Genomic DNA, 14,561 nt, shown 5'->3' on the forward strand with positions numbered 1-14,561 from the left:
TGGTAGTGTTAGTCAGGGAGACATGGTGGTAGTGTTAGTCAGGGAGACATGATGGTAGTGTTAGCCAGGGAGACATGGTGGTAGTGTTAGTCAGGGAGACATGGTGGTAGTGTTAGCCAGGCCAGGGAGACATGGTGGTAGTGTTAGTCAGGGAGACATGGTGGTAGTGTTAGTCAGGGAGACATGGTGGTAGTGTTAGCCAGGGAGACATGGTGGTAGTGTTAGTCAGGGAGACATGATGGTAGTGTTAGTCAGGTCAGGGAGACATGGTGGTAGTGTTAGCCAGGGAGACATGGTGGTAGTGTTAGCCAGGGAGACATGGTGGTAGTGTTAGCCAGGGAGACATGGTGGTAGTGTTAGCCAGGGAGACATGGTGGTAGTGTTAGCCAGGGAGACATGATGGTAGTGTTAGCCAGGGAGACATGGTGGTAGTGTTAGTCAGGGAGACATGGTGGTAGTGTTAGTCAGGTCAGGGAGACATGGTGGTAGTGTTAGTCAGGGAGACATGGTGGTAGTGTTAGTCAGGGAGACATGGTGGTAGTGTTAGTCAGGGAGACATGGTGGTAGTGTTAGTCAGGGAGACATGATGGTAGTGTTAGTCAGGTCAGGGAGACATGGTGGTAGTGTTAGTCAGGGAGACATGGTGGTAGTGTTAGTCAGGGAGACATGGTGGTAGTGTTAGCCAGGGAGACATGGTGGTAGTGTTAGTCAGGGAGACATGGTGGTAGTGTTAGTCAAGGAGACATGATGGTAGTGTTAGTCAGGGAGACATGGTGGTAGTGTTAGTCAGGGAGACATGGTGGTAGTGTTAGACAGGGAGACATGGTGGTAGTGTTAGACAGGGAGACATGGTGGTAGTGTTAGTCAGGGAGACATGGTGGTAGTGTTAGTCAGGGAGACATGATGGTAGTGTTAGCCAGGGAGACATGGTGGTAGTGTTAGTCAGGGAGACATGATGGTAGTGTTAGCCAGGCCAGGGAGACATGGTGGTAGTGTTAGCCAGGCCAGGGAGACATGATGGTAGTGTTAGCCAGGGAGACATGGTGGTAGTGTTAGCCAGGGAGACATGATTAAGGAATGGACAATACACTCGCTCATTCATTCCTCCGTTTACATGTTTATCTCTTGTTGAGGGACGGATGGAGTGATGAAGAGGAGAGGTTTTATGGGAAAGGGATAAACACGCTCGTCCTGTCGATAAGGACGGAGACCCAGAATCCTTCCCCCTGGAGAGGCATTCCTGCTCAACTCGTGAGGTCAGTGACACGCTAGGGGTCAGGGGGTTGTGTGGGGACACCCACAAACATGGCAAAATGCCAACCTGAAACAGGAGGAGGGAGAGAGAGAGAGGGGGGGTGAGAGAGAACAAACTGTGTTGCATGGCCCTACTCTTTACACTGTGTTACTGGTTGTAAATGTGTTACATGGCCCTACTCTTTACACTGTGTTGCTGGTTGTAAGTGTGTTGAATGGCCCCTCTTTACACTGTGTTACTGGTTGTAAGTGTGTTGAATGGCCCTACTCTTTACACTGTGTTACTGGTTGTAAGTGTGTTGCATGGCCCTACTCTTTACACTGTGTTACTGGTTGTAAATGTGTTACATGGCCCTACTCTTTACACTGTGTTACTGGTTGTAAGTGTGTTGCATGGCCCCTACTCTTTACACTGTGTTACTGGTTGTAAGTGTGTTGCATGGCCCCTACTCTTTACACTGTGTTACTGGTTGTAAGTGTGTTACATGGCCCTACTCTTTACACTGTGTTACTGGTTGTAAGTGTGTTGCATGCCCCTACTCTTTACACTGTGTTACTGGTTGTAAGTGTGTTACATGGCCCTACTCTTTACACTGTGTTACTGGTTGTAAGTGTGTTGCATGGCCCTACTCTTTACACTATGTTACTGGTTGTAAGTGTGTTGCATGGCCCTACTCTTTACACTGTGTTACTGGTTGTAAATGTGTCACATGGCCCTACTCTTTACACTGTGTTACTGGTTGTAAATGTGTTGCATGGCCCTACTCTTTACACTGTGTAACTGGTTGTAAGTGTGTTGCATGGCCCTACTCTTTACACTGTGTTACTGGTTGTAGGTGTGTTGCATGGCCCTACTCTTTACACTGTGTTACTGGTTGTAAGTGTGTTGCATGGCCCTACTCTTTACACTATGTTACTGGTTGTAAGTGTGTTACTGGTCGTAAGTGTGTTACATGGCCCCTCTTTACACTGTTACTGGTTGTAAGTGTGTTGCATGGCCCTACTCTTTACACTATGTTATTGGTTGTAAGTGTGTTACTGGTCGTAAGTGTGTTACATGGCCCTACTCTTTACACTGTGTTACTGGTTGTAAATGTGTTACATGGCCCTACTCTTTACACTGTGTTACTGGTTGTAAGTGTGTTGCATGGCCCTACTCTTTACACTGTGTTACTGGTTGTAAGTGTGTTACATGGCCCCTCTTTACACTGTGTTACTGGTTGTAAGTGTGTTGCATGGCCCCTCTTTACACTGTGTTACTGGTTGTATGTGTGTTGAATGGCCCTACTCTTTACACTGTGTTACTGGTTGTAAGTGTGTTGCATGGCCCTACTCTTTACACTGTGTTACTGGTTGTAAGTGTGTTGCATGGCCCTACTCTTTACACTGTGTTACTGGTTGTAAGTGTGTTGCATGGCCCTACTCTTTACACTGTGTTACTGGTTGTAAGTGTGTTGCTGGTTGTAACTGTGTTGCTGGTTGTAACTGTGTTGCATGGCCCTACTCTTTACACTGTGTTACTGGTTGTAACTGTGTTGCATGGCCCTACTCTTTACACTGTGTTACTGGTTGTAAGTGTGTTACATGGCCCTACTCTTTACACTGTGTTACTGGTTGTAACTGTGTTGCATGGTCCTACTCTTTACACTGTGTTACTGGTTGTAAGTGTGTTGCTGGTTGTAACTGTGTAGCTGGTTGTAAGTGTGTTGCTGGTTGTAAGTGTGTTGCTGGTTGTAAGTGTGTTGCTGGTTGTAACTGTGTTGCTGTGGTTGTAAGTGTGTTGCTGGTTGTCAGTGTGTTGCTGGTTGTAAGTGTGTTGCATGGCCCTACTCTTTACACTGTGTTACTGGTTGTAACTGTGTTGCTGGTTGTAACTGTGTTGCTGGTTGTAAGTGTGTTGCTAGTTGTAACTGTGTTGCTGGTTGTAACTGTGTTGCTGGTTGTATCTGTGTTGCTGGTTGTAACTGTGTTGCTGGTTGTAACTGTGTTGCTGGTTGTAACTGTGTTGCTGGTTGTAAGTGTGTTGCTGGTTGTAACTGTGTTGCTGGTTGTAACTGTGTTGCTGGTTGTAACTGTGTTGCTGGTTGTAACTGTGTTGCTGGTTGTAACTGTGTTACTGGTTGTAACTGTGTTGCTGGTTGTAACTGTGTTGCTGGTTGTAACTGTGTTACTGGTTGTAACTGTGTTACTGGTTGTAACTGTGTTACTGGTTGTAACTGTGTTACTGGTTGTAACTGTGTTGCTGTGGTTCTAACTTTGTTGCTGATTGTAACTGGTTGTAACTGTGTTGCTGATTATAACTGGTTCTAACTGTGTTGCTGGTTGTAACTGGTTCTAACTGTGTTGCTGGTTGTAACTGGTTCTAACTGTGTTGCTGGTTGTAACTGGTTCTAACTGTGTTGCTGGTTGTAACTGGTTCTAACTGTGTTGCTGGTTGTAACTGTACTAACTGTGTTGCTGATTGTAACTGGTTCTAACTGTGTTGCAACTGGTTCTAACTGTGTTGCTGATTGTAACTGGTTCTAACTGTGTTGCTGATTGTAACTGGTTCTAACTGTGTTGCTGGTTGTAACTGTGTGTTGCGTGGTCCTGCTCACAAAGCTGTGTTTCTGGTTGTAATACATTCCCTTTAAGAATCAAAAGCTGCTGGGAGTGTATGAGCTGCTAGTTGATTGGTCCTGGTGCTCTCCCCATGCCCTTCCGTCTTATTGTTCTTCTCATATGTTACGTTCCATCAGCTTTGACTGATCATTTCCTGCCGCTGAAATGACTGGTTGCGTCATACCTGTTGGTACATGTTGTTGACGCATCCAAAAGAGCACAGAGCCCTATGAGAACAGGATGCTATTGGGCCATCAGCCGGGGTGATTCTCACATGTCTACGAGGCCCCAGTGAAGATGTGTGTCTACGAAGCCCCAGTGAAGATGTGTGTCTACGAGGCCCCAGTGAAGATGTGTCTACGAAGCCCCAGTGAAGATGTGTGTCTACGAGGCCCCAGTGAAGATGTGTCTACGAGGCCCCAGTGAAGATGTGTGTCTACGAGGCCCCAGTGAAGATGTGTGTCTACGAGGCCCCAGTGAAGATGTGTGTCTACGAAGCCCCAGTGAAGATGTGTGTCTACGAGGCCCCAGTGAAGATGTGTGTCTACGAGGCCCCAGTGAAGATGTGTGTCTACGAGGCCCCAGTGAAGATGTGTGTCTACGAGGCCCCAGTGAAGATGTGTGTCTACGAGGCCCCAGTGAAGATGTGTGTCTACGAGGCCCCAGTGAAGATGTGTGTCCACGAGGCCCCAGTGAAGATGTGTGTCTACGAGGCCCCAGTGAGGATGTGTGTCTACGAGGCCCCAGTGAGGATGTGTGTCTACGAGGCCCCAGTGAAGATGTGTCTACGAGGCCCCAGTGAGGATGTGTCTACGAGGCCCCAGTGAGGATGTGTGTCTACGAGGCCCCAGTGAGGATGTGTGTCTACGAGGCCCCAGTGAGGATGTGTGTCTATGAGGCCCCAGTGAGGATGTGTGTCTACGAGGCCCCAGTGAAGATGTGTGTCTACGAGGCCCCAGTGAAGATGTGTGTCTACGAGGCCCCAGTGAAGATGTGTGTCTACGAGGCCCCAGTGAAGATGTGTGTCTACGAGGCCCCAGTGAAGATGTGTGTCTACGAGGCCCCAGTGAAGATGTGTGTCTACGAGGCCCCAGTGAAGATGTGTGTCTACGAGGCCCCAGTGAAGATGTGTCTACGAGGCCCCAGTGAAGATGTGTGTCTACGAGGCCCCAGTGAAGATGTGTGTCTACGAGGCCCCAGTGAAGATGTGTGTCTACGAGGCCCCAGTGAAGATGTGTGTCTACGAGGCCCCAGTGAGGATGTGTGTCTACGAGGCCCCAGTGAGGATGTGTCTACGAGGCCCCAGTGAAGATGTCTACGAGGCCCCAGTGAAGATGTGTGTCTACGAGGCCCCAGTGAAGATGTGTGTCTACGAGGCCCCAGTGAAGATGTGTGTGTATACAAGGCCCCAGTGAAGCCTTTATTTGTCCCAATTTCCATTCAGCCTCCCCAAATAATAGATTCTAGTAACACCAACCTATACAGACGGACAGTTCAGCAAACACACATTGCTAAACTGTCGTTTTCATACAGACGTTATCGTGCTCTCATAAAACATATATTTATCCTTTCCATTTTCATCAAGACATGTTCACTTGAGTTTTTTTGTACAATATTTTAACTTTCTAGTCTGTTAAAATAAAATTGAACGTTTGTTTTCATTGAGTCAAATAAAGTTTTTATTTTATTTTTTATCTAACACTCTTCATCTCTACCTCTCTCCATCTCTGCCTCTCTCCCTCTCTCCTCTTTATCCTCCCTCTCTCCATCTCGCTCTCTCTCCTCCATCTCTCCATCTCTCCTTCAGTTTGCTCTCTCCATCTCTCTCCTCCCTCTCCTCCCTCTTTCTCCTTCTCTCGCCCTCTCTCGCCCTCTTTCTCTCTCTCTCTTTCTCTCTTTCTCTCTCTCCCTTTCTCTCTTTCTCTCTCTCCCTGTCTCTCTCTTTCCTCCCACTCTCCATCTCCCTCATCCGCCCACTCACTATTTGACACACACACACACACACACACACACACACACACACACACAGCAACTGCCCCTGTCACTGTGCCTGCAGAGGAGGAGATGTGATCAAGCTCCGTCCCACTCCAGACCTCCTCTCCATTTTTCTCTCAGTTCGCCTTCTCCTCTCTCCCTTCTACACGCACGGCACCAGGGACAGAGACCCCACTCTAAGGACTAGAGAGAATAGAAAACACAGGAGGATTCACTCCAGAGGTACAGAAGATTATCTCATCGTTGGTTTTCTTATCTCTGTTTGGCCTCTTCACATTTTCATTACTTGTTGATTTATAATGCCATGTGAGTTTTAAGATTAATAATGTATTGATCAATCATGCTGAGATTTAAAAATGTATTTTTCAACAGAGACCTGTTCCATAGGAAGACATCTCTCTCTCTCTCTCGCTGCTTGTCTCTGTCTGTCTCTCTCTCTGCCTGTCTATCTCTCTGTTTGTCTTTTTGCCTGTCTCTCCCCTCTCTCTTCTCTCCTCTCTCTCTCTTTTGTCCTCTATCTCTCATCTCGCTTTTCTCTCTCTCTCTCTCCTTTCCTCTCTCTCTCTCTCTCTCTCCTTTCCTCTCTCTCTCCTTTCCTCTCTCCTGTAGCCAGTCAGTCTCTCCCGGTGCCCTGATGCCGTGGTCCAGACCCCAGTCGGAGCTCCTCCCTCCCCCCCGGCCTGCGAACAACATGGAGGTTGATGACCATCACTACGAAGGCTCTCTGTTCCCCACCTCCACCCTCATCCCTGTTACCGTCATCTGTCTCCTCCTCTTCCTGGTCGGCGTGTTGGGAAACATCATGACTATCCTCATCATCCAGGTAAGGAAGCGGGCTAGAGAACCAGGAAATGGGGGAAGGACGAGCTCCAGAAGTTTGCCCGTTTGAATTCCATGTCAGACAGGTCTGGAGTGGACTGGCAATTATAAGGATGAATGAATGAATGAAATATTATTGTTCTTCTTCGTGTTCTTGTTCTTCTTCTTCCCCCTAGCGCTTCAAGGATATGAAGACTACCACTAACCTCTACCTGTCCTCCATGGCTGTGTCCGACCTCCTCATCTTCCTCTGCCTGCCCTTTGACCTCTACCGTCTGTGGAAGTACGTCCCCTGGTTGTTTGGGGAGGTGGTGTGTCGTCTGTTCCACTACGTCAACGAGGGCTGTACGTACGCCACCATCCTCCACATCACCGCCCTCAGCATGGAGCGATACCTGGCCATCTGTTTCCCCCTCAGAGCTAAAGTCGTGGTGACCAAACGCAGGGTGCAGTACATCATTATGGCTCTGTGGACCTTTGCTCTGCTCTCTGCTGCCCCCATGCTGTTTCTGGTGGGTGTGGAGTATGACAACGACACATACCCGGACTACAGTACGAGACAGTGTAAACATACCAACTATGCCATCAGGTCAGGGCAGTTGCACACAATGATCTGGGTCTCCACTACGTATTTCTTCTGTCCCATGTTCTGCCTGGTTTTCCTGTACGGTTCCATTGTACGGAAGCTGTGGAAGAGTAAGAACGACCTGCAGGGTCCCAACGCCGCGGCCCGGAAGAGGTCGCACAGACAGACCGTCAAAATACTGGGTGAGTGACCGTCGAGATATAACCCTCTGTTTTTTATACTAGAATGAGTGAGTGTACTGAGGATAGTCATCATTTCAAGTGTCTCGAGGTCAAATGTTTTTTGAAGACTCCTGCCTGCAGGATAAATTGATGCTACTTCAGGACCCATTTTACCCTGTCATTAAAACGTTGTGTTAAATCAATTAGATAATAGCGGTTAGTAAAATTGAAAGTTGTTGACACGACTTTTGAGGTGATATCAGGAACAGACATCTTTTAATCCAGCAGCAAAACTCAACTGAGAGAAAACAAACACAGCTAATTAGTATTATCTCAGTTTATATTAACTAGAGTTAATAGTATTATTATAGTTTATATTAACTACAGTTAATATTATTATTATAGTTTATATTAACTACAGTTAATATTATTATTATAGTTTATATTAACTACAGTTAATAGTATTATAGTTTATATTAACTACAGTTAATAGTATTATTATAGTTTATATTAACTACAGTTAATAGTATTATTATAGTTTATATTAACTACAGTTAATAGTATTATTATAGTTTATATTAACTACAGTTAATAGTATTATTATAGTTTATATTAACTACAGTACAGTTAATATTATTATTATAGTTTATATTAACTACAGTTAATAGTATTAATACAGTTTATATTAACTACAGTACAGTTAATATTATTATTATAGTTTATATTAACTACAGTACATTTGGTTTAATATACTATTAATTCTAGGTGTTTTAGAGAGTGTGTCCACAGCTTAATCCACCACTAGACATAACACAGTCCGTCACATAACACAGTCCGTCACACAGCACAGTCCGTCACACAGCACAGTCCGTCACACAGCACAGTCCGTCACATAGCACAGTCCGTCACATAGCACAGTCCGTCTCCATAGGGTGTACGCTGTCCGTCACATAACACAGTCCGTCTCCATCGTGTGTACGCTGTCCGTCACGTAACACAGTCCGTCTCCATAGTGTGTACGCTGTCCGTCACATAACACAGTCCGTCTCCATCGTGTGTACGCTGTCCGTCAAGAAGTCAAGATAGTTTTATGTTTCCAGCATGTAATTATGTAAGGAATCAACACAGTCACGACCTCTGCAGCCAGAATAACAGCAAAGTAGCTGCTTTTGGGTTCGTTTAAGCTGTTTTCTAGAGACATTCATTTGAATACATCCATAACAATGAGCTGATGATGATACCTTATTCCTGGCATAGTGCCATCTACTGTTCATTAGGACGAGATCACTTTGAATATTCAACACTAGGCTAGAAGCTAGGCAAACAGTTTGTTGCTAGCAAACAACCCGAATTAAATAGCAGTTGCTGAAAGACAGCTGGTTAAACTAGGGGAAGGATTTGACATATTTTAGCTCCGGTTACTTCATGAGGACAGTAGGGGACCGGATAAATTCCCGTTCATCACTCACCACGTTAGGTCATCATCAGATGCTCCCCCCCCCAAAAAAAAATATGTCTCTGCAAAAACAAATCAGTTGGTAGCGTTAGCAAGCTACGTTTGTCTTCCTTGGACATTGCATCCAATTTCGGTTTGTATGTTTATTTGGTTTAGCTTTCTGTAACTTTGTAGCAACTACGGTCTGCATGTGTAGGTGTTTATTGTCATGATTGCAAGCTGTCCCGATATCTTCTCCAGCCGTCCCCGTTATGTAAGGGATTATCAACAAGAGGCTATGCGTTCAATGGGACATAATGAACACGGAAGGTGTGTTGGAGTGGAACTGACCGACCGCGGAGTTGTATTATTTTCCAGAGAAAAGCCACGAGTTGATTATCCCTTTTTATACCATGGCTATAATTTAACACATTTCTCACTAGAGATATATGTTCATTTCTCACTAGATATATGTTCATTTCACACTAGATATATGTTCATTTCACACTAGATAAATGTTCATTTCACACTAGATATATGTTCATTTCACACTAGATATATGTTCATTTCACACTAGATATATGTTCATTTCACACTAGATATATGTTCATTTCACACTAGATATATGTTCATTTCACAGTAGATATATGTTCATTTCACACTAGATAAATGTTCATTTCTCACTAGATAAATGTTCATTTCACAGTAGATATATGTTCATTTCACACTAGATAAATGTTCATTTCACACTAGATAAATGTTCATTTCACACTAGATATATGTTCATTTCACACTAGATATATGTTCATTTCTCACTAGATATATGTTCATTTCACACTAGATATATGTTCATTTCACACTAGAACCATTGAAGTAGCGAGCAAGTTTACTAGACAGCTACGGTAGTTGCCTTGGTAACCAAACAAAACAGACTTGCTCGTTCATCTAACCAAACCATCATTCCTAGCTTGCTATTATTACGAAAATCGAAATTTAACCATAACAATAATATTTTCAATTGGACTTTTGCTTTCAAAAGCAGCTCAAACACAGACCAAGTAACTATGGCACTATAGCCATTGAAATCTACTATGAAAATGTACCATGCTTTATTTTTGATTTAGTCCCGGGCCTAACAACACTCATGCCTAATATACTCTCCAAACATCGGCTTCTCGGGCATTATCACTTTTATACAACGGATTACCAACATAGTCACACAATACTGGACATATTTTCATTAACTTTATTTTAATGAATTTATTCATATTTTTTCATCCTTCCACGAGATATAGTCCTGAAACAAATCTAGGGTTGCTTTGCTGTTCTGTCTGAACTGTTTGACGTGACTGTAAATTAGCCGTAGTTGGCTAGCTAGCGAGCAAGGGATAATAACATTGCCAGCCAGTATGGCAATGGAACATTTACAACGAACAACTGGGGTCCATAGATACAGAACAAAAAGACTGAACGACTGGGTCGTGTTTCTTGTATCCGAACTGAAAGAACGAACGACCAGCCGGCTTCGGTAGCAACCCTAGATTTGTGTCGGGACTATATCTCGTGGAAGGATGATATAGTATAAATAAATTAATCAAAATAATTCCTCATTATTTGAATATGTTGGTAACCCGTTGTATAAAAGTGATAATGCCATCAAAGTCGGTGTTTGGAGGATATATTGGCACGGGTGTGACAAAGTCGAGGGCCAGCAAACCGTGCCAATATATCCTCCAAATACCGCCTTCTCTGGCATTATCACTTAAATAATGCACGCTCTAGAATGCCCTTAAAGCCAATCAGAAACGAGTATTCAACAATACCATGGTATAACTGGTTTTAATGTCCATTCTAGAATGCCCTTAAAGCCAATCAGAAACGAGTATTCAACAATGCTGTAGTATAAGTTTGTTTTTAATGTCAGAACAAAACCCTGATGATATTAACGGTTCACTGCAAGGAGAAAGACAGTGTGTGTGACCTAATAAGGACTCTAAAAGCCTGTTTAGTAGAACCAATGATGTCCATTGACCGCCTACGTAGCCTACCAACTTGATTTGTAGTCCTTGATTTGTAGTCCTTGATTTGTAGTCCTTGATTTGTAGTCCTTGATTTGTAGTCCTTGATTTGTAGTCCTTGATTTGTAGTCCTTGATTTGTAGTCCTTGATTTGTAGTCCTGTCGTGTTCTACTGGAATCGTGAATCCTGTGTGTTCATCAGTGGCCTGTCATTATTTACTGTATCTGCTTCTATATGAATTAGCTAGACAACCACAGTGCACAGCAGATACCATGTCGCCAGCTTTTTCAGTCCACAAATTGGATTGTCATCAAAGGGACTCATTATTCAGAGATAATGGGGATTTTCATGACCTTGTTGCTCCCCCCCTACATTAGGGTTATACTAATTCATCGCCTTTCCAACAGAGTATAGGTAACATGACAGCCGCTGTCACATAGCTGATACACTATATATGCAAAAGTATGGAAACGTCTAAGAGCAACAACGGCTCAGCCGTGAAGCTCACAGAACGGGATCGCCGAGTGCTGAAGCGCGTAAAAATTGTCTTTCCTCGGTTGCAACACTCACTACCGAGTTCCAAACTGCCTCTGGAAGCAACTTCAGCACAATAACTGTTTGTCGGGAGCTTCATGAAATGGGTTTCCGTGGCCGAGCAGCCGCACACAAGCCTAAGATCACCATGCGCAATGCCAAGCGTCGGCTGGAGTGGTGTAAAGTACGCCGCCATTGGACTCTGGAACAGGGGAAACGTGTTCTCTGGAACAATGAATCACGCTTCACCATCTGGCAGTCTGACGGACTTATCGGGGTTTGGCGGATGCCAGGAGAATGCTACCTGCCAGAATGCATAGTGCCAACTGTAAAGTTTGGTGGAGGAGGAATAATGGTCTGGGGCTGTTTTTCATATTTTTCATACAGCATACAATGACATTCTAGACGATTCTGTGCTTCCAACTTTGTGGAAACAGTTTGGGGAAGGCCCTTTCCTGTTTCAGCATGACAATGCCCCCGTGCACAAAGCGAGGTCCATACAGAAATGGTTTGTCGACATCGGTGTGGAAGAACTTGACTGGCCTGCACAGAGCCCTGACCTCAACCCCATCGAACACCTTTGGGATGCATTGGAACTCCGACTGCGAGCCAGGACTAATCTCCCAACATCACTGCCGGACCTCACTAATGCTCTTGTGGCTGAATGGAAGCAAGTCCCCGCAACAATGTTCCAACATCTAGTGGAAAGCCTTCCCAGAAGAGTGGAGGCTGTTATAGCAGCAATGTTCCAACATCTAGTGGAAAGCCTTACCAGAAGAGCGGAGGCTGTTATAGCAACAATGTTCCAACATCTAGTGGAAAGCCTTCCCAGAAGAGCGGAGGCTGTTATAGCAGCAATGTTCCAACATCTAGTGGAAAGCCTTCCCAGAAGAGCGGAGGCTGTTATAGCAGCAATGTTCCAACATCTAGTGGAAAGTGGAAAGCCTTCCCAGAAGAGCGGAGCCTGTTATAGCAGCAATGTTCCAACATCTAGTGGAAAGCCTTCCCAGAAGAGCGGAGGCTGTTATAGCAGCAATGTTCCAACATCTAGTGGAAAGCCTTCCCAGAAGAGTGGAGGCTGTTATAGCAGCAATGTTCCAACATCTAGTGGAAAGCCTTCCCAGAAGAGCGGAGGCTGTTATAGCAGCAATGTTCCAACATCTAGTGGAAAGCCTTCCCAGAAGAGTGGAGGCTGTTATAGCAGCAATGTTCCAACATCTAGTGGAAAGCCTTCCCAGAAGAGTGGAGGCTGTTATAGCAGCAAAGGGAGGGAGGGACCAACTCCATTTTAATGCCAATGATTTTGGAATGAGATGTTTGACGAGCAGGTGTCCACTTTTGGTCCCAGTAGTTTATATCCCTCTAGTGCTCCTCAATCACACAGTAGTTTATATCCCTCTAGTGCTCCTCAATCTCAGTGAAACACCTGACCATCACATACTGTTACGAATCATACATATGTTTAGACAGATTGGAAACTCTTGTTGGATTCTATGGACAGGCATTGTTTAAGTTTTTAAGAGAAGTCCACAGGTATCACTTTTTTCATATGAATGACAAATCGTCCCATCACTTTAAAGTTAAAATATGTATGGTGTACCACAAGGATCAGTTCTGGGCCCCTTTACCTTTTATTATGGAACTACTTGGTTGCATAGCTCAAACCCCTATCACTATCATCTTTCTCTCTCTTTCTCTCTCTCCCCTCTTTCTCTCTCTCTCTCTCTCCCCTCTTTCTCTCTCTCTCTCTCTCTCTCTTTCTCTCTTTCTCTCTCTTTCCGTAGGCCGTCATTGTAAATAAGAATGTGTTCTTAACTGACTTGCCTAGTTAAATAAAGGTTAAATAAAGGTTCCATTTCTCTCATTCCTCCCTCATCCTCCACCAGTGATAGTAGTCCTGGCGTTTGTGATCTGTTGGCTGCCCTACCATATTGGCCGTAGCCTGTTTGCCCAGGTGGATGACTACGAGGAGGCGAAACTGAGCCAGGACTTCAACGTAGGCTCCATGGTCCTCTGTTACCTCAGCGCCTCCATCAACCCTGTCCTCTACAACCTCATGTCCAGGAAGTACCGCGCCGCCGTGCACCGCCTCTTCCTGCTTAGACACGAGCCCCACCCCCGACGCTATGGTGACAACAACCATCGACCAACCGGACAGAGACAGCAGCTGTCCCTCAGAGAAGAAACCACCACACTGGACGATACCATGATCGGAGTGTAGGAGGTTGCTAAGGACAGTGCCATGACCTCTAACCTCCCAGGGTTTGGAAAGAAGTGTCTGGTGCAGGAGATGACATCCAGTACAGTCACACTACAACACTATGTAGCGTCCAGTACAGTCACACTACAACACTATGTAGCATCCAGTACAGTCACACTACAACACTATGTAGCATCCAGTACAGTCACACTACAACACTATGTAGCATCCAGTACAGTCACACTACAACACTATGAGTACAGTCACACTACAACACTATGTAGCATCCAGTACAGTCACACTACAACACTATGTAGCATCCAGTACAGTCACACTACAACACTATGTAGCATCCAGTACAGTCACACTACAACACTATGTAGCATCCAGTACAGTCACACTACAACACTATGAGTACAGTCACACTACAACACTATGTAGCATCCAGTACAGTCACACTACAACACTATGTAGCATCCAGTACAGTCACACTACAACACTATGTAGCATCCAGTACAGTCACACTACAACACTATGTAGCATCCAGTACAGTCACACTACAACACTATGAGTACAGTCACACTTCAACACTATGTAGCATCCAGTACAGTCACACTTCAACACTATGTAGCATCCAGTACAGTCACACTACAACACTATGAGTACAGTCACACTTCAACACTATGTAGCATCCAGTACAGTCACACTACAACACTATGAGTACAGTCACACTACAACACTATGTAGCATCCAGTACAGTCACACTACAACACTATGAGTACAGTCACACTACAACACTATGTAGCATCCAGTACAGTCACACTTCAACACTATGTAGCATCCAGTACAGTCACACTACAACACTATGAGTACAGTCACACTACAACACTATGTAGCATCCAGTACAGTCACACTTCAACACTATGAATACAGTCACACTACAACACTATGAGTACA

General features: G+C 44.8%; 1 protein-coding gene across 1 annotated transcript; it reads left to right on the forward strand.

Moving 5' to 3' along the window:
* The first annotated feature begins 5,921 nt into the window (after positions 1 to 5,921).
* On the forward strand, positions 5,922 to 13,841 carry mlnr (motilin receptor). The gene is made up of 4 exons (XM_071358151.1): positions 5,922 to 6,072; positions 6,223 to 6,673; positions 6,846 to 7,437; positions 13,291 to 13,841. Exons 2-4 carry the CDS (start codon positions 6,485 to 6,487, stop codon positions 13,623 to 13,625), a joined length of 1,116 nt encoding a protein of 371 aa, XP_071214252.1. The 5' UTR covers positions 5,922 to 6,072; positions 6,223 to 6,484; the 3' UTR covers positions 13,626 to 13,841.
* The last annotated feature ends 720 nt before the right edge of the window (positions 13,842 to 14,561 follow it).

This window comes from Salvelinus alpinus, chromosome 21 (assembly GCF_045679555.1).
Source record: "Salvelinus alpinus chromosome 21, SLU_Salpinus.1, whole genome shotgun sequence".
Classification (NCBI taxonomy): Eukaryota; Metazoa; Chordata; class Actinopteri; order Salmoniformes; family Salmonidae; genus Salvelinus; species Salvelinus alpinus.

Excerpts from the sequence above, each read along its gene's own strand:
- mlnr (XM_071358151.1), top strand. The coding sequence starts at position 6,485 with ATGCCGTGGTCCAGACCCCAGTCGGAGCTCCTCCCTCCCCCCCGGCCT. Across the intron at positions 6,674-6,845 it reads TGACTATCCTCATCATCCAG|CGCTTCAAGGATATGAAGAC; the intron begins GTAAGGAAGCGG and ends TCTTCCCCCTAG. Across the intron at positions 7,438-13,290 it reads ACAGACCGTCAAAATACTGG|TGATAGTAGTCCTGGCGTTT; the intron begins GTGAGTGACCGT and ends ATCCTCCACCAG.